Source organism: Callithrix jacchus, chromosome 11 (assembly GCF_049354715.1).
Source record: "Callithrix jacchus isolate 240 chromosome 11, calJac240_pri, whole genome shotgun sequence".
Lineage (NCBI taxonomy): Eukaryota > Metazoa > Chordata > Mammalia > Primates > Cebidae > Callithrix > Callithrix jacchus.
Genome location: NC_133512.1, coordinates 96,050,768 through 96,071,322, shown reverse-complemented (window position 1 = coordinate 96,071,322; position 20,555 = coordinate 96,050,768). Strand labels below are relative to the sequence as shown.

Here is a 20,555-nt window from a genome sequence, read left to right as displayed (position 1 = left end):
TCTTTTTTTTTTTTTAAAGACGGGGTTTCACCATGTTGGTCAGGCTGGTCTTGAACTCCCGACCTCAGGTGATCCGCCCGCCTTGGCCTTCAAAGTACTTGGATTATAGGCGTGGGCCACCACACCCGGCCACTACTCTTCTTTAGATTGTTTTCAACCATTTAAAAATGTTATAGCCATTCTTAGCTCATGAAGGGAGGTGAAAGCAGGCTCAAACTGCTCATCTCCAGGCTAGCTCTGTGGTTCTCAAGGGGAGTCCCCAGGGTGGCAGCAGCATCTAGGACCAATTCAGAAATGCAGATTATCTGATTCCACCCAGACCTACAGAATCAGAAATGCTGAGGCTAGTGCCTAGCAATCTTGGTTTAACAAGCCCTCCTGGTGGATCCTTACACTTTACAGTTTTGAGAATTGCAGGCCTACAGCAGTACTTCTCCACCTTCAGATGCACAGGAATCACCTGGGGATCTTGTTAAATCACACATCCTGAGAAGCAGGTCTGTGGCAGGAGATTCTGCATGTGTTACAAAGCTCCCACCTAATGTGGATTCTGGGGATCCCCAAGGACTGCATTTTGAGTGTCAAGAACCTAAGAATTTCTTAATTGACATATATATATATTTAAATCACAACAAATCACACTTTAATTTGGGGGGCTAGTTTTTAAACTTCACATGTGGTTGTTCCCCATGTTATTAAACATTCTTATATAGCACAATTTTTTTTGTTTTGTTTTTTTGTTTACAGCACAAATTTTAATGTAAAGATGCTCCAAATGTAGTCTGCATTGTTCAAGGAGCTATTTAAATAATATTAAATGGTACAACAGAAACTGCTATGTGAAAACATGGGCATCAACATATATTTGAGATTGGGAGAGGTGAGAAAGGCATCCAAAAAAAAGATAATTCAAAAACTGCATTTTAAAAGATAAAAATATATTGGCCAGACATATATAAGAAGGGAGAGCAGAGCAGGGAGAAGCAGCGGCAGGTGGTATACACAGAAGGGTAAAAGGACAACTGCAAGTTACTCAGTACTCCTCAGGGCATAAGATGTCTTGGAGAAAAGTGGGTGGAGACTGTGCTGGAGAGTTGGCTGTATTTACTGGTGACAAATGAAACTGGAAAAGCATAACCACTAAAACTTACAAAACCCACACAAATTGATCAGGTCAACATTCAATCTCTACTGAATGATCAAAGATGAGAAAAAGAGCAACACTTGTAAAAAGATGAGCTTCATTAACAATCTTAAAATTGAAAATTTGGGTAACTAAATATATCACTCCACCCTTAATTAAAATATGAAAATAAAATCCAGTTTGAGAAGCAGTCTAGTGACAGCTTTATGAATGCCCCGGTAATGGCACTGTACTTTCTGAAAGATACACAGGCAAGAGCTATTAAGCAGACCAATTCCCATGACTCAGAAACTCTAGTTTTGGAGTTTTGGAAATATCTTAACGAAGTTAACTGAAGCAAAGGGGAAGGATTCTTGTAAGGGTATATTTACAAGTTAGCTCTTCAAATAAATGGGGAAAAAAAGCAAATTCAATGTTAATAACTTAAACTGACAGAAAACTGATACATGGAAAACTATAAAATAGTATCTACATGTAACATTACATTAAGTATCAATACAACATTGTAACACAATAGGTTCCCATTATGGTATCCCTAAGAGTGCCAAGTATATCAATAAAGGTACATGGTCTATCCTCTACATTTTAAAGAGGTTAATGGAAATGATGCATTTATTTACAATAAAGTACACAGACATTTACTTACTTCTTTAGTTATGTCAACTCAGTGTGGTAATAACCAGTTGCTACACATCACGCTATATGAAATGCAATACATACCTTTGCTTTTTAAAAAACAGTAAACAAATTATTACTTAATATAGTGTAGATATAAGTAAAAACATGGGTTTCACAGAGGTGGAAATGACAAAAAATGGTCCTTAGGAATAAAAAGGTTATCAAATAGTGTGGAAATTAATGTAGTTGTTGGCACTAATCTGCTGTAAGTATAATTTAAAGCAAAAGAATAAAGTTGTTTTTATGATTTACACTTACCAATCCTTCAGCTGGGTTCTGCTTCTCAACCAGTTTATTATCCTTTGTACAGTCATCTTCTGAACAAATACTGCCCTCAGGTTTTTGATTCAAAAGAAAAGATGCCTTTTTATTTTTCAACAAGTGTTTCAGAAGTTCATTCCCTGAGTCTCCTTTGGCAGCAGTGGCCCCAGCAGAATGAGGAGGACTCTGTGCTGAGGAGACAGCACAGGCTACAGCATTTCCTTCTACCTTACTACCATTCTGTTCCTCCAATGTAGGCTCCTCTTGGCCCGGGCATGACTCTGTCTCAGCCTTTTCCAGTTTTATCTCTTCTATTTTGGCAGGGGTTTCCATGGATGGCCTATCTACCTCTATATTTGCATAAGTCTGTTGATTAGGAGTTGCCTGTGAGAAATCACTATTGGGCAGTTTGTTCTCTAATTCTGTACACAGCTGGCCTGCTGCCATATTGGGAGTGGATGGGCCCGCTGGTTCCACCAACTCTTGCTCTGCCTGTTGAAGAGGCTCACTGGGTGTGCTCACTGCAGGAGTAGAGGTAGTTTCTGAGATGCTTGGAGTTGGTGGAGCAGTTATATCTGAATGGGGAGTTGATGGAGCCTTGGTGGATTCTGCATCATCATCTTTTTTCTTTTTTCTTGTTCTTTTCTTTTTCCCTTTTTCCTCTGGGATTATATCAGAATACAACTGAATGAGAGATTGGGCTGATCCCGGATAACTCTGTCCGTGGGTTATACTAGGGTCTTGGCCACATGGGAGACTGCTATTAGCTACTGGAGGTGCTGCTGGTAAAGCAGGTGTAAAAGAAGGCCTCACTGGGGACTGTTGGAAGCTGGTCCCAGGAAGATTTCCATGTCCCTGCTTAACAGAAGAAAAATTTGGGCTTCCAACAGGGATTGATGGCGAATCAGGAACAAATGAAGGAGGTCCTACCTGCCTTCGCTCATTAGTTTGCATGAAAGTTTGAGTGGAGGGTGAATTAATTGATCCTTGTTGCATCTTCTGCTGCTGTAAAACCTGCCCCATTTGCTGCTGGTGTTGGGGAGACTGCTGAAGGGGTCTTGGAGGCTGCATGAAATCACAAGGTAAGTCAGAACTGTAGAAGGGAATCTGGGACACAGATGTCCTACTACTACTTATCTCAGAGCCCACCATGCCATGCTGCTCCATTTCCATCCTCTGCTGCAAAGCTCTTTGTCTATCTACTTCTTGCATGAGTTGGATTCGTTGTCTCTCTTGCTGTTCTCGTAAACGTTCCTTACGTTCCCGTTCTTGAAAACTTTCACTAAAGGGATTGTTGTCATCAAATTCTACCCGAGGTGGTGGTCCACTCTGTGGATTTGCATTTGACACTGTCCCTGGGGCTGATGTACATGTTTTTAATGGTAATTGGGCAACTGGGGGCTGAATTCTAGGAGGATTGAGGGGAAGGTGAGCAGAAGCACTGCTGGGTTGCCATCCAGGTAAACTGGGCATTCTAACAGGGCTAGTATGGCCAGAAATAACTGCTGTGTGCTGCTGGTGCTGAAGCTGCTGTGGCACCATGGGAAAGGCGGGCTGGCTCATGGTGGGTGGAGTGGCACCTGGAATTAGGGGTGGCTGGGGCTGGACACCAGGCATGAGGGTAGGTGGGGTCATCCCACATTGCTGCTGTTGTTGCTGCTGTTTGATCCGATAATCTTCAATCAATTCAGCATGTTCTTTCTGTTGTTTACGAATCTGGAATAACAAAATGCATAATTGCTCATTTACATATAGCATAGGTATTGAACTAAAACACTGGCTGATGACTTTGGTTGAGGTTATATAGATAGGGCAGTTTGGTCCTGTAGAAGCAAATCTATTCCTGGGGCAAGTGCAAAAATCACAAAAAAAACTGAATTAATAAGCCTTAACTAAAGACTATCAAATCTCTTTTAACAACAGGATTTTTATAAAGGTATCTGTAAAAGCTCTTCACATATGAAATACTGAAAATATTTTTGTAAAGCAAGTATTGAAATCTCATGGTGAAACTCATTATACTATTTATATTATACATCAAAAACATAAAACAATAAACAAAGGTTTCACAGGAAGCAGCTAATTTCAATGTCCTAGAAATTATATTAATACACAATGTTAGAATAACAGACTTAACTTTAACCATTTAAATATGTTGATTTGATTTCTTAAACATATAAATTGTGTAACATTTTAAGACAAGATGAATTATCAGCACAAATATCACAACCCCTCCTCCAAATTAAAAAGACTAGATTTGCATAACACTTTGAATCTAATGGGTAATACTCAAATTATAATTTTTGAAATCTATATAAGCTCTTGAGGTAATATTTTGAATAGCTTGTAAACAATCTCTTACTACAACGGCTGACTAATATCAATTAATTAATTAATTCCAAAAACCTTTGTGTTCCAATGTGCTCAATACTATAGACCAAGTATCGATCAAGATGCACTCTGTTCTAGAGGCCCACAGCATTTCCTCCAACAAGCTATGGAAAGGAGGAGTGCTAAATGATGTGTTTCTTTTTCAACATCATTCAATGTTTAGATAACTATTATGCTAATATACTAAACCAGGGGTTCTAATCGTTTTTCAATGTTTTTTCTTAGGTCCTCCAAGTAGACTAATATTTTCTGCAAATAATGGTATTTGATCTCTTCTTCAACAGTTGTGTAACTCCTACCTTATTTCCTTATTCTTCCTGGCCAGTTAACTGGTTAGAAGTAAGAAATTACCAGTTGGTGAAGTCGTAAGAAAGTACAGAAAGCACCTACTACAGTATCTGGGATCATAAAGTGGTCATCCATGTCTTTCCCATGATATTTTATAATACTTTTATTATATTAAAAGTCATTTAAACATGACCATCAACTGCTTATCTTGATATGATGACACTGGGTCTTTGGCAGAGTGGATTAAAAAGAAAAGAAACCTTGCATTCTGGAATAATCCTAGTTTTTAAACAACTGGAATTATAATCACCTTATTGTTGGTATGTTATTGTGGCAGCTGTGGTTTGAAGTTAAGATACCTGAGTCCAAATCCCTAATCTAATAGTTAGTTCTGAGAAAACATGTTCAATAGTTTTTTGGTTGGTTGGTTTTTTTTTTTTTTTTGAGACAGAGTTTTGTTCTCGTTGCCCAGGCTGGAGTGCAATGGCACAGTCTCAGCTTGCTGCAGCCTCCGCCTCCCATGTTCAAGCCATTCTCCTGCAGCCCCCCAGGCAGCTGGGATTACAGGCACCTGCCAACATGCCTGGCTAATTTTTTGTATTTTTAGTAGAGACGGGGTTTCGCCATGTTGGCCAGGCTGGTCTTGAACTCCTGGCCTCAGGTGATCCATCTGCCTTGGCTTCCCAAAGTGCTGGGATTACAGGCATGAGCCACCACGCCCAGCCACATGTACGGTGTTTATAATCTCTACAATCAATCAGTTTGTAAAATGGTGATAATATTAACCTCAGAAAGTTACAGATAAGACAATGTAAGTGCAAGTGCTTCCTAGAGTATTCATTATAGAGAATACTCAAATTTTTTTTTGAGATAGAGTCTCGTTCTGTTAGCAGGCTGGAGTGCAGTGGTCTGATCTCAGCTCACCACCACCTCCAACTCCCTGGTTCAAGTGATTCTGCTGCCTTAGCCTCTCAAATACCTGGGACTACAGATGCATGCCACCATGCCCAGGTAATTTTTATATTTTTAGTAGAGACAGGGTTTCACCATGGTGGTCAGTCTGATCTCAAACTCCTGACCTCAAGTGATCTGCCTACCTCGGCCTCCCAAAGTGCAGAATTACAGGCATGAGCAACCACGCCTGGCCTGAACCTAAGTTTTTAATTTACTTGGGTAAATATACCTAGGAATTGACTCTGAATCCATTTTGCACACTATTGTTTTGTTTTAAATAAAATTTTTACATGTTTCTTCTTTTCCAGTATATTATCCAGTTTGAAAATTCTGATAAATATCTGGTTTACAATAGAAGATAATGGCAAATGATTTCATTTTTCTGGAATGAGTCCTTCACATAATATAGACCAATGTATTTTAAGACCAAAATATTAGGAAATAATAATAATCAACTCCTAGTAAACAAAAATATTTCCTGGTTCCCCAATACTTGCTCACAACGAAACCCAGTATCTCTCCATGAGCTCAGTCCTCAGTTAAGTTGAATACTCTCAAATGATGTATAATGAGTCTTTGCAGTGATTTCTTAGTGTAGAAAAAATAATGTCTCCAACCATAAGAAGGCTGAAAATAGTTCTTCGAGGTCAAAATTATGAGACTCAATCTCTCTACCATGTATTTAATACGTACTGTGACCATCACTCTAAACAAAGGACTGGAGCTGTTATGGCTGCAGTTACTAAGAGGTCTCAGAGCTGTCGCTTTTTAGCAATGTATTTTTATGTATCATTTAAAACTAGTCAAAAAAAAATCACTAGTCAAAATCACTACTGAATGACACATCATTAATTGTTCATAGTTTCTATTTTGCAAACCTATTTATTACCTGTTCTAGCTGTTTCTGAACCATGCTTTGCTGCTCAGTGACATGCTTGAGTTGTTCTGCATCTTCCTCTGGAAATTCCCGCCCAGCTTTCTTGGCAGTACGCTGTTTAGCTGAAAGAGCCTTCTTAGATTTTCTGTGAGCACCAATTTGTTCTTCGAGATATTTCTGCTGCATCTGAAGCAGCTGTTGGGTCTCCTGGAGCCACTCTTCATACTGCTTACGCTGTGAATCATCTGAGGAAAAATTAAAATTTGTGTTAATTTGCTAAAGGGTCCAACATTATAAGTTACATAAATCTATTCTGTAAGGAAGTATTTTCACCATGACCATTTAATAGAAAATTTGAAAACACTATACTAAATATTAGACCATTATGTAATGACAAAATATCAAATCTTACAAAAATATTTAGTTGAGAAAGTCAGAGAATGCACATTTTTTTTTTATGATACTGGTTAACTCGGCACTTATAAATATCACAAATCCAATCTTGGAAAAGCAGAAGACTTATATAATGGAATTCTCTTTTTTTTTTTACTAAACAAATTCTCTACCCTATAAGCCAAATTACATACTAAGGTATATATGCATTTTATGAATAAAACTTCACGTATTTTGAAGAGACAAAGACATATCCCATTAAGGTCTAGCACACAGACTAGGAAATCACTTCCTAAGTTAATTTTCCTGAGTTTGGTAAGTTCTTTCCTATTTCTTAATGATGGAAAAATATTCTAAACAGAGAGGGAGGGAACCCAGAAGCTTTAACAGGGAATAATTTAAAGTCTATGACTTATAAAGGAAATCCATAAGTTAAAAACATTGGTAATTATTATTAATTCTGTAATTTATATTTTTTAAAATAAGGGGAGGGAATAGTTAACCAAGCAAAATATTTTCTACGTTCACAACTGCCATTAATTCTCCCCAAATGGTAATCTCTCTCATTTTGTACCAATATTCTCTTCTTTATTCTTTAAGGGCACTTTACTTCATTGATACCAAGTCCAAGGAGGGGGAGGGGAAAGTCATCATACATAGTGAAATTCTGAATATACCTTTTTGACTCACTGTGAGACAAAGGAATGAATAAATAAGGACATTCGATGATAACATCAATGATAACAGAATATTGTCATACATTAAGAATCCAACCAAAGCCAATGGGCACAATAAAGCCAGAAAAAGCCAGTTGGTATAGTCGTTTACTTGTTTTTAATGCAAATATGTATTCAAATTATAGTAATAATTAATGTAGGGGGAATTTTAAAGGTCAAACTTTGGGTTTGTTCCTAAACCCAGAAGTTCCAGTACATGTATGAACTTGAAATCTAGTCTACTAAATTTGAAGGGCATTATTTTAAGAACAGGCTTTTTCACAAGATTTCAGAAGTTCTGCTTCTGGTAGAATGAGACCTACCGCAAGGAAAGCCTTTCTGGTTTCTGGAACCAGGAGAGCAGAGGTGAGCAAAATGAAAAATAATGGTGAAAAAAAAGTTAGCTAAACAGTCTGAAGATTTCAGAAAGGTTCAGTTTGGGGAGAACTTTAAATACTATCCTGAACCACCTTGGGACCCCTGCAGATAACTAGAAAGGATTCAGGGGCACCTTGCATACCTGACCTTCACACCATGCTGCTAACCCAACTTACTGCCAAGTATATTCCCTTTGTTTTTCCCATTTAGTGTCCTTGTCACTAAGGAAGGCAGTTCTTAGAGCAAAACATGGATTAATTCTATAGGTTGTAAAGTGCCCAATCTATATACAAAAACAGCAAGAACAATATTGAAGAGAATGGGGAAGATGTTTTTTCTGTATTAAAATACTTTTCTCTAACTACAATTCTTCATGCACAGTGAAAAAAGCAACGAAAACACACACCTTGAAGAAGAGGTGCCTAATAGGACAGTGACGTTTAGTAAGACATGAGGGCACCCGGGCTTGAACTGGCATACCTACACTCACTTCAGGTTTAGAACAGCACACATAGAGTGCAGACAAGCAATCCCCAGAAAACATTAACTTATTAGATTTATACTTACTGACAAAGCCTGGACCAAAATTTGGAGGATTAGGCCTAGAAATCTGATGTGTTATACTGCCATCCTAAAATAAGTAAAATTTACAAATATGTTTATTCCACATTTCAGTTAAAGGGCAAAAAAACTTTAAAAGAAAGAAAGAAAAAGAAATGGAAGAAAAAACCCTTTAATTTCCTAAGATATCTTTTAAAGTTTTGATTTTTATAAAAAGTAGAATGATCTTAGTGGTGGCAACCTAAATCTGAAAACTTATTACTATCTCTGAACTATTATATGGTCTAGATTTTGACTGAAAAACAATTATGCTTAAGGTAAAGAATTATCAGAAGTATAATACAGGGCAAATCAATTATTGCTAATAATAAGCTAGAGATCCACATAAAAAAAAAATTCTCACTTCTTGATGAAGTTTACCTGGTTTCTTCTTCAATCAAACAGAAGTTCCAGATTAACTAAATGCCATTCCACAGCATGGTTATTTATAATAAAAACTAATGTCTCTAACATGCACAAATATAAAGAAAAATATGTTAATAAAAATATTAGTCTTATTTTCTACACACGCCTGTAGTCCCAGCTACCTGGGAGGCCAAGGTGGGAGGAACCCTTGAGCCCAGGTGTTTGAGGCCAGCCTGGGCAACAAAGAAAGATCCTGTCCCTAAAAAATAAAAACTTAAAGTATTTATTTAGTTTTATTTTTGAGTTAAAAGTCTTATTTCTTCCAAGTGACTGAACAAGCAGTTATTAATCCCACAAGTCCCTGATAATCACCTGACAAATTAAGGTTGAAAATGTTTATCCGGTTGTCACAAGTTCTCCTTAACATGAGCTGTATACAAGGTAATAAACTATACTGGCAGCCAGAATGTATTGAGTACAATCTTCACAATAATGCAAAGCGGCTCGTTTAACATTTGACAGATTAGAAAACAAGAAGTTAAAAGAATTTGCCCAAAGTTGCACAGTAAATTCATAGTGGAACTAGAATTTCTTAAAAAAACTCAGCTATAAAGGCTATCCTTTACCCATTACATCAAATGGCATCTGTTTCCTCTTTTAATCATGAGATGGATATAATTATCAGCATACAAGTGGCGGGTGAAGAAAGAAAATTCCAAAAGGACACATTCTATAGTAGGTAGTTCCCTTTTTAAAAAAAAAATCATTGACAAACATACATGAGTTTTACTTCCCCAGACACTGCCTGAGATTAAGAATACAGCGTATCTTTCAACAAGGATGAAAAGAAAAAAGGAAAAAACAAATACAGCATACTGTTTCCTAGTTTTGTTTGTTTGTTTTGAGAAGTATCACTCTGTGGCCCAAGCTGGAGTGCAGTAGTGTGATCTTGGCTCACTGCAACCTCTGCCTCCCGGGTTCAAGCAATTCTCCTGCCTCGGCCTCCCAAGTAGCTGGGACTATCGGCATGGGCCACCACGCCCAGCTAATTTTTGTACTTTTAGTAGACACGGGGTTTCATCATGTTGGCCAGGCTGGTCTTGAACTCCTGACCTCATGATCTGCCCGCCCTGGCCTCCCAAAGTGCTGGGACTACAGGCGTGAGCCACTGTATCTGACCATTTTCTAGTATTTACAGAAGTTTTACATTTTAAATGTAATAGGTTTAATTCTAAAATGCAAGACATGAAAACGTCCTTCTGGAGTTAAAAATAAGTAAATAAAACCAAAAGTCCTCAGCATCTGGCTTTTCCCATCAAGTGACTTTTTACCCTTAAATATACAGATCCTTTTCAGAAATCACAGCCAATTTTGTAACGTTGATTTGTCTTCTGTTTAAAAAGTAATAAAATGTCTTTTTGGTTATTTTTGACTTTGCTGATACTATGTCTTGGCAGTCTTCTAAGGCTACTATTTAGGTTGATGCAAAAGTAATTGCAGTTTTTGCCACTGGCAAATGGCAGTGGCGAATAGCGTATGGTGAAAACCGTGATTACTTTGCACCAACCTAATACTACTCTCTAGCCTTAGGCCTTACTATAAAGCATGAGTTTGCTGGGAAACAGGAACGCGTGCATTCTAGAGTGACTCATTACAGGCAGTCTTACCTGAGGAATGGCCTGTGTTCCAAGGTTCTGTCCTTCACTAGTCTGTGTTCCAGTTACCGCCTGGCCCATAAAAGGGAACCTGTCAAAACAGGGCACACAAGTATCAAATGATGAGCATTTAGAAATTATTATTAATTAAAAACTATATTAGGTGCTTAACAATTTTCTCTTCCAGAGAAGAGTAGTGGCAATTTCTTCATCAAAACACCAAAGCCTCAGCTTTCCTTCCGAGCAGATTTGATCCTCACTGTACTTCTATGAAGTGTGTGCTCTTAGTACCCTCACGTTACTTATGATGACAGTAAGATTCAGAGATATTCCTTAACCTTCCCCACAAGGATGAACAAGTAGGGCTGCAGTAAGAAAAGCTGACTCTAGTTTACTCTAGAGGTTTTCTATTATGTGCCTCACTCTACTTTACGATAAAATGAATTCAAGCCTTCAGAATAAAAATAAGTTGATTTACATTTTATAACATAAAATCTAAGAAAATGTTTTCTTGTTCCAATCTTTATTAAAAACTAATTGGCAGCTTAGCTTTTTTTTTTTTTGTTTTGAGAAGGAATCTTGCTCTGTTGCCCAGGCTGGAATGTAATGGCACCATCTCGGCTCACTGCAACCTCCACCTGGCCAGGTTCAAGCAATTCTCTGCCTCAGCCTCCCGAGTAGCTGAGACTACAGGCAACCACTACCAGGTCCAGCTACTTTTTATATTTTTAGTAGAGACGGGGTTTCACCATCTTGGCCAGGGTGGTCTTGAACTCCTGACCTCGTGATCCACCTGCCTCAGCCTCCCAAAGTGCTGGGATTACAGGAGTGAGCCACCACGCCAGCTTAGCTATTCTATATTCTAAAACAAAAGACATTTCCTAATTTAAGAAGTTTCATACATTTCTATAACTAATGTTAAAGCAAATCAAAAATTGATGACTGACCAAGATCAGTCTGCATGGTTAAACGTATTTGGAAAAATGTTATTTATTATAATTAAAACTATGAAACTTCACAGAAGCATTACTGCTTACATGAAAATATTTCCTCTGGAGTTATCAAATGCTTTAATACACCAAGATACACATAAATTTTCAAAATGTATTCCAAATGCTGTATATTACTATTAAAATACTACTAGGATATAGAATTTATTTTTAAATTTTTTACTCAGGTTTTTCATTCATCACCCCACCTTATACTACTGGTCTGGTCTAAATTATCTCCTAATCCAAATATCAGACATGGTCTATCATCCTAATTCAATATATCACACTACTCTACAAAGGGACTATCACTTCCATTTCTACAAAAAAGTCAGTAGAATGGTATACCTGATATAAGACTAATGTAGTTAACTGGCAGAGATATGATGCTCAAAGAACATCAGATGCTGAAATGCCTCAGATTCTGAGGTCCATATGTAAAACTAAGTGCTGGCCAGGCATGGTGGCTCACACATTTAATTCTAGCACTTTGGGAGGCCGAGGCAGGTGGATTACCTGAGGTCAAGAGTTCAAGACCAGCCTGATCAACATGGTGAAACCCTGTCTCTAATAAAAATACAAAAATTACTCATGCCTGTAATCCCAGCAGTTAGGGAGGCCGAGGCAGGTGGATCATGAGGTCAAGAGATCGAGGCCATCCAGGCTAATACGGTGAAACCCTGTCTCTACTAAAAATACAAAACTGGCCAGGTGTGGTGGATCACACCTGCAATCCCGGGACTTTGGGAGGCTGAGGCGGGCGGATCATGAGGTCAGGATATTGAGATCATCCTGGCCTACATTGTGAAACCCTGTCTCTACTAAAAATACAAAAATTAGCTGGGTGTGGTGGCATGAACCTGTAGTCCCAGCTACCCAGGAGACTGAGACAGAAAAATCACTTGAACCCGAGAGGTGGCGGCTGCAGTGAGCCGAGATTTTACCACTGCACTCCAACTGGACAACAGAGCAAAACTCTGTCTCAAAAACAAACAAAAAAATTAGCTGGGCATGGTGGCACATGTCCGTAATTCCAGCTACTCTGGAGGCTGACGCAGGTGGTGGTTGCAGTGAGCCAAGATCAGGCCATTGCACTCCAGCCTGGGCAACAAGAACAAAACTCCATCTCAAAGAAAACCCCCCAAAAAACTAAGTGCTAAATAAAAGTCATTGTTGCCAGGCGCAGTGGCTCACGCCTGTAATCCCAGCACTTTGGGAAGCCAAGGTGGGTGGATCACCTGAGGTAAGGAGTTTTGAGACTAGCCAGACCAACGTGAAGAAACCCCATCTCTACTAAAAATAAAAAAATAAAAATAAAAAATAAAAATTAGGTGGGCATGGTGATGCATGCCTGTAATCTCAGCTAGTTGGGAGGCTAAGGCAGGAGAATTGCTTGAATCTGGGAGGCAGAGGTTGTGGTGAGCAGAGATTGCACCATTGCACTCCAGCCTGGGCAACTGGACTGAAACTCTGTTTCAAAACAGCAAAAAAAGTATTTCCTTCTGTTTTGAATACAGGTAGAAATTCCAGTATTATTAACAGTATCATAACTATTACCAATAGAAGACAAATTATTTTCCTATAAAGTGTTGCAGGCACCTAATAGATTAGTTATGTTCACCATTACTTTCAAATTATGGTTTACTGCTAAATTTGTTAATACTTTAAGAAGCATAATACTATAAATTTAATTATATTTTAATAACTATATTTAAAGTATAATTTATTTCCTTTGTAAAATACTATGTTTTAAATTTTCTGCATATAAAACACTCTGAAAATTTCAAAGACTTCACCGAAAAGATTTTATGTCTTGAAAAGATTCAAGACATAAAACAGGAACCTCTATGATAGAGGAATAGTGTTAATAAATATTGCTTAATAATGAAAACCATTAGAAACCACTATCTCTACTTTGATCTCAAAAATGCTTCCTAACCATGTTCAAAGTATCTCAACAATTGAAAAGAACTATACCCTTAAGAATTCCAATTTCTTTGAAGTATACACATCTTAAATTCATGCAAATTTTATATTCAATTCTATAATCATCCACATTTCTTTTTATATAAAAAAGTTTTCAACAAGATAATTAGGCTAAATTGAGGCTCTATGCTTACTTTACTGACAGAGGTCCTCATATAATACACAAAAGACTCATTCACGATGCTTGCTATAAATAGAGACACACAAGCAACCATCTCCAGATATTCTTATTTAGTAAGTGTGCAGTAGAGCAAAAGGATTTACATTTAAAAAAAAAATTACCACGTAATTCTCATGGTAGTCCATGATCAAAATTTAAGAAACAGTGCCCTGTGGTTACTACCCTTAGGGGGCATAATTTCAAAACTTCAGATATTCAAGTAACCACTATTGTCTTCCTTAATGCATAATTTCTACTTTTCTCCTAAGAAAGAAAAGACAGGCTTTGCAATTCCTAACTTCCAACTGTCCTCTTATTTAGTCCTTATAACTTTCTCTTTCTGATTCAAAAGCAGTTTGGGGACATTTTATTTCAGAGCCGAATTTATGGTTGCCTTTTCACTCTGGTGTCTTAACTGAAAAAAATCTTAGTTAACATGAACAATTCTAAAGGTATTTAAAAGAGCACACACTTAAATACCATGACTTGAGTAATCAGGAAATCCTATCTTCCAAATCTTTTTAAGATGTTTTACGTTTACATCCTTGAGACTAATGCTTTCACACTGGTTCATACATTAATTTCTTACATTGATATAGCATTTTACATCTGATCATATCCAGCTGATGCCACGACAATTTTAATAGCATTGTTCATTCCTAGAACAAAGGCTTTCAATTATCCATATGTTTTTTCTAAAAACTAGTAATTATTTCACAAATGTCTAGATGCCCAGTAAACAGAAGCAACTCCTGCACCTACCTGCTCATCACCATTGGTGGCATGCCCAGATTGTTTTGTGCCATCACTTTATTTATGCCTTTAAGGGCCACCATTTTGGCTTTCATTATAGGATCTGTAATTGCATCAAAATCTAAAAAAGAAACATAAAGTTACTATTTCATAGTAATTGGTTTAAGGTACACTAAGAAGTAATTCAAATATCACAAACATTATATAATTTAAAGGCTCTTAAACTTTATTATTTAATAATCATTATCGATTTCTGAGATGGCAAACTTATCCTGGGTTTAATCGCATCTCAGTAATCCTTAATTAAATCATGCTTTAATACCTTAGTCCTGCAGGAATCAAAACAAGAAGTCAAATTTAAGGGAGATTATAAGCAATAATCTAAAGCAGTGCAATTAATTCCCTTTCACCCAAACTTTTGCAAAGCTAATCAGAACAGCTTCTTTTTAGTAAATGTAACATCACAATAATTTGCAATACTAAGGAATTCTACTAAATTAGTCATCGCTCCTAAAAGAATAATGTAGCAATTTCTTAAAGTTATATTCACACAGTAAGAAGCCACTAAGAAAAAACCTATTTGCATCTAAATGAAAAAAAGGTAGCAAAATGATAAAATTGGGGACTATATAAAATGAAATGTCAACTTTAGAATAAGGCACACTGCTTAGACATGTGCCCTCTGATTGCTAATTCTTATTCTTAGAGACACTGAGGCATTTTGACTGTATTGCTTTTGTTGTTTTTACAATCACTAAACCATCCGAAACAAGTTAAAGAGGTTTATATAGCAAAAAATGACCAAGCATTTGTCGTACACAAAAGGACAGTATGAAGCATTACTTCTACCATATTTTACTTAAATTCATCCTTCCAGGACTGAAAACATATGGCAACAATGGTTGGAAGGTAAGAACTAAAAAGACAACGAGTTTCTATTAAACAATTCCATAAACAATAGAATTGAGTGAAGCTTGTAACTCAGTTTCAAATCTCCTAATTTTTTTTCTTTTTTTTGGAGATGGAATCTCGCTCTGTTGCCCAGGCTGGAATGCAATGGCGTGATCTTGGCTCACTACAACTTCCACCTCCCATTCCCTTGCCTCTGCCTCCCGAATAGCTGGGACTACAGGAGCATGCCGATACATCCAGCTAATTTTTTATATTCATCTTTTTCTTATTATACTTTAAGTTCTGGAATATCTGCGCGGAATGTGCAGGTTTGTTACACAGGTATACACGTGCCATGGTGGTTTGCGCACCCATCAACCTGTCATTTTACATTAGGTATTTCTCCTAATGCATCCCTCCCATATCTCCCCACCCCAACAGGTCAGTATGTGATGTTCCCCTTCCTGTGTCCATGTGTTCTCACTGTTCAACTTCCAGTTATAAGAGTATGCAGTGTTTGCTTTTCTGTTCCTGTTTTCGTTTGCTGAGAATGATGGTTTCCAGAATCATCCATGTCCCTTGTTGCCCAGACTGGTCTGAAACTCCTGAGCTCAGTCAATCCATCCGCCTTGGCCTCCCAAAGTGCTAGGATTACAGGTGTGAGCCACCAGGCCCAACCAGTTTCTTTCATTTTAAAGCTCAAGGAGGGGCAGGCATGGTGGCTCACTGCCTGTAATCCCAGCACTTTGGGAGTCCAAAGTGGGCAGATCACCTGAGGTCAGGAATTCAAGACCAGCTTGGACAACATGGTGAAATCCCATGCCTCTACTAAAAATACAAAAATTAGCCAGGCATGGTGGCACACACCTCTAGTCCCAGCTACTTGGGAGGCTGAGGCAGGAAAATCGCTTGACCCCAGGAAGCGGAGGTTGCAGTGAGCCAAGATCGCGCCACTGCACTCCAGCTTGGGTGACACAGTGAGACTCCATCTCGGGGTGGGGGGGAGGGGAAGCTCAAGAAGGAACAGAAAAACTCAGTGCTCTATTCCAATTGTAATTCTGATGAAATCTTATAAACATATCGCATGCCACTCTAATACACATAGCAATATATGTTGAGACTTAAGGAAATTCCTACCAATATTAGGGAAGAACGGTTCTGATCGCTGACGAATCATGGCTTGCATCTGTCTTTGCTGCTGCTGTTCTTGCCTTTCTTGATCCAAAAGATCCTGTAGAAGTAGAGGCTGTTCTTCTAGCAGAAGGGGCCTCTCTCTATTCTGCTGTGCTAATGTTTGAGGAGGAATCATTAATTGTTGCGGTCCAGACATGCTACTGGTACCAGACTGACTTGTTAGAGGCACGGTTTGAGTTGTAGGTTTTCCTGTCCCCATATTGTGGTTAACTGTTGCCTGACCTGGAATGAATCCTGGATTTAACTGCACACCCTGAGAAAAAACATGGTTTACCCTAGAAACCACTGTTACATTAGAATTCATGGTATTATCCAAAACATGGCCAGGTGGTGCTATTAAAGAAGGCAAACTTGACACATGATTGGATGGTGAGGCCGGCAGAGTTGGTGGTGGAGACCCCAATGGCCTGATGTCTGAATTATCAGATTTTTCATTAGCAAGCAAACTTGAAAGAACTGGAGTTGATCCAGTTATGCCACAAGAGTTTATAACATCTTGAGCAGGTAGCTGAGTGGATCCTTGAATGACATTTGCACTGGAGCCAGCAGTTTCTGGATTAGTTCTTTTCTCAAGTAGATCTGGATCACAAGGATGCAAAGAAGTCTTTTCTCCATCATTTAGGTCTGACTGAGCAGAAGCCTGTGAGCAGGGAGTGTCAACCCTCTTATCTTTATTCTCATCATTTTTTTCAATTTCACATTTGGATTCCACCTTAGAATTAGGAGACAGTACTTCTGTTTTTACCTCATTGGTAACAGTGGATTTCTTCTGTGGTGAATGTTTATCCGAGAGAACCAGAGTTTTGTCTTCTTGTTCCTTTGTTTTTGGTTCAACAGATACACACTGATTATCTAACTTATCATCAATTGGAAGGTCTAGTTCCTCATTAAACATGCTTTTCTTATCCCCCAGGTCAAGTTCTGGATCTGTATATGCAATGATATCAAACTCTCCTGACCTTAAGAGGTCATCCAGGTTGGGATCGTTAGTTTCCAAATTATCTAAAGTATCCAATTCATCTCCTTTGCCATCCTCTGTATCTAAATTTAAATTTTCAAGATCTTCATCATCTAAATCTTTTACTTCAACCCCCTCAAGGTCTTTAACATCCAGTTCTTTCACAGAAGGGTCATCAGAATCGAGTTTCTCTTCTAGACCATCAGAAGGCTGAGTGGTTATCTGTAAGTTATCAGATGTTGTTTCAGATGACACAGATGTTGAGGAAGGAGCCTCTGAAAATTCAGCACCTAGCTGATGATTCAGTGTCCTCATGACCATAGAAGATGAATGGACAGAATGACCTTGCTCTTGTTGAGATGGTGGCGCTTGTTCCAAATCTGGGTGCACAGGGAGCTGATTAGGTAGACACTGAGGAGGTCGCCTCATGGGCTCTGTGTGCCTAGGGCCTGGGAAGTCTGGCCGAGGAATGAAGTTTCCATGTCTTAGATTAGAAGATGCCTCTACAACGCTGCCAGGTGGAGCACTGAAAGGCAGCCGTTGCCTTCCATCAGGAGCCCTATGTCTCAGTTCAATATATGCTTGGCCCAGTATGTTGTGCTGCTGCACTGGCAGGCTCTGTGGTGAAAAATGCTGAGGAAGTCCAACTGGATTATTCATTTGTGAGTTATTTAAAGGCCTAGGCATATCTACAGATATTGATCTTCTTAACTGTGGAGAAACTCCAGATGCCTGTATTTGCTGAGGAGGCACAAGGAAGCGCTCTTGACTCGGCATGGTACCATGGCTACCTCCTGGAAATCCAAATCTTAAAAAAAAAAAGGCAAAAATTGAGTTAAGCTGAAAAAAAGGAAAAGTTCCGATTAAACGGTAGATACAAAATTAGTGTTGCCAAATACAATGACTTACAAAAGCAAAGCTATGGCCATTAAAAAGTATTTATGGGGATTCATATGCAAGTAAGATTTTGCTAGGTATCCTACAATGAATACATATCTGAGCCCTAAAGGCTTAGGATTTAACAGATAACAAAAATGAAGGAACAAGCACCAAGCAGATGAAATCAATTGTTTAGAGATAAGAACAATACTACTGGAGTTTTTCAGGAAGAATTTATTTTATCTACATTTAGGGAGGCTCAATGAAGGAAGGTGATTTCAGAGGATGTTTGAATGGAGATAGGTCTTACACCTATTGAGGGTTTTCAGACCTCAGTCCCAAGACTACAAAGGCACAGGTTTGACAACAGTACAGACTTAAGTTACAGTCAGAGAAAAAAAAAGGTCGGCCTCATCTATAAAGATTAAGTAAATGAATGAACTGTAGGACTATTTTATTTATACTGTGCCTCCTTCTAAGACAGCATTACAGGCAACTTACATAAATTAGAAAACATAGCAAGAAGCATAAATTGTAACAAGGTGGAAGAAAAGAGGAAAATTAAAAGTAAGAATGTAACATGGAGGTAGACATAAAACTAAGAATTGTATCTTACAGAACTATTTCCTTATAATTAGGGCATGGGTTTGGCTCTGACTTTAGCCATTTTGAAAAAGGAAACATTCTTATGATTCATCATCACTACCTTACAACCCGATCTCACATGAAAAGTTCCTATAGGGAAAATCCTTTCAGTTTGGAAATCTCTAAAATTTATTATGTTTTAAATTGAGACGCAGTCTTGCTCTATCTCCCAGGCTGGAGTGCAGTGCTGTGACCTCTCAGTTCACTGTAACCTCTGCCTTCCGGGTTCAAGCAATCCTCTCTTCTCCGCCTCCCCAGTAGCTGGGGCTACAGGTGTGGTGCATGCCACCATGGTCAGCAAATTGTTGTATTTTTACTAGAGGCAGGGTTTCACCACGTTGGCCAGGCTGGTCACAAACGCCTGACCTCATGATGCTGGAATTATAGGCAATCCCAAAATGCTGGGATTATAGGCAATGAGCCACTGTGCCCAGCCTAAAATTAATTTACAATGTAAAGTTAAAAGGTAGAAATTTGGAGAGAGGACAAGTCTCATCACATCATAGGAGGCTTTGCCTATACAATAGCTATATTCTGTGGATTTCATATGATAAACTACATCATTATGGCTGCAAGGTAATGCTAACGTAGCTAATACTTAAAAACAAAGGTAAGGTTTTCAGAGTCTCTAGTGTTCTTAGAGGGGAAAAAATGTCTATGACCTCTCATTAACAGAAAATATCTATCTATCTATCTATCTATCTATCTATCTCTCTATCTATCTATCTATATAAAATCTCAAAAGGGAAAAAGAAGTAGAAATCAGTAGCAGCTTCCTGATTTAACAATACCTTCATTTGTCTATTCCTTTAAAAAAATTTTTTTAATTTGTTTAAGAGGTGGGGTCTCACTATACTGCCCAGGCTGGTCTCAAACTTCTGGCCTCAAGCATTCCTCCTGCCTCGCCTCAGCCAGTAGCTAAGATTACAGGCACAAGCCACCACACCTGGCTCTATCTCCCTCTTCTAATAGCAATTTAAATTTGGCAGGAAATTAAAAGCATTACCTAAATCCATGCGGTCTCATCCCCATACTAGCAACATCCGGAGGATAGGGTCCACGCTGATCTTTTGGGAAAACACCGTATCTAGGTCCTAAAGGAGGGGCAACAGGAGACCTAATGTTCCCAGGATAGGGAGGTGGGGGTCTAGTGAAAGCCTGGTTAATATTCTCTGGTTGCCAGTGTTGAAGAGGCCCTGGATGAGGCACTGCTGGTGAGTCCTGTGACCCCTTCTCCTGTCGACCTGCAATCTTCTTCTGCTGTTGCTGCTGGAGAATGATTTCACGTAACTTCTGCCGCTAAATGGGAAGAAACAAAAATCACTTGGATTTCTGGTAATTAACGGCTTTTTAAAAGGTTACTGGCATTTTATTTTTAGAGATGGGATCTTGCCATGTT

General features: G+C 38.5%; 1 protein-coding gene across 50 annotated transcripts in view; it reads right to left on the bottom strand.

Moving 5' to 3' along the window:
* The window catches only part of KMT2C (lysine methyltransferase 2C), a 300,852-nt gene that overhangs the window by 26,046 nt on the left and 254,251 nt on the right, over positions 1-20,555 (bottom strand). For all 50 annotated transcript variants that reach the window (XM_078343416.1, XM_078343417.1, XM_035254316.3 and 47 more), the window contains 7 exons: positions 20,163-20,455; positions 16,618-18,440; positions 14,599-14,710; positions 10,714-10,792; positions 8,648-8,711; positions 6,606-6,838; positions 2,081-3,799 (listed from right to left, as the gene is read on the bottom strand). In XM_078343416.1, the coding sequence (XP_078199542.1) occupies positions 2,081-3,799; positions 6,606-6,838; positions 8,648-8,711; positions 10,714-10,792; positions 14,599-14,710; positions 16,618-18,440; positions 20,163-20,455 (4,323 nt within the window). The remainder of the gene's footprint in view (positions 1-2,080; positions 3,800-6,605; positions 6,839-8,647; positions 8,712-10,713; positions 10,793-14,598; positions 14,711-16,617; positions 18,441-20,162; positions 20,456-20,555) is intronic.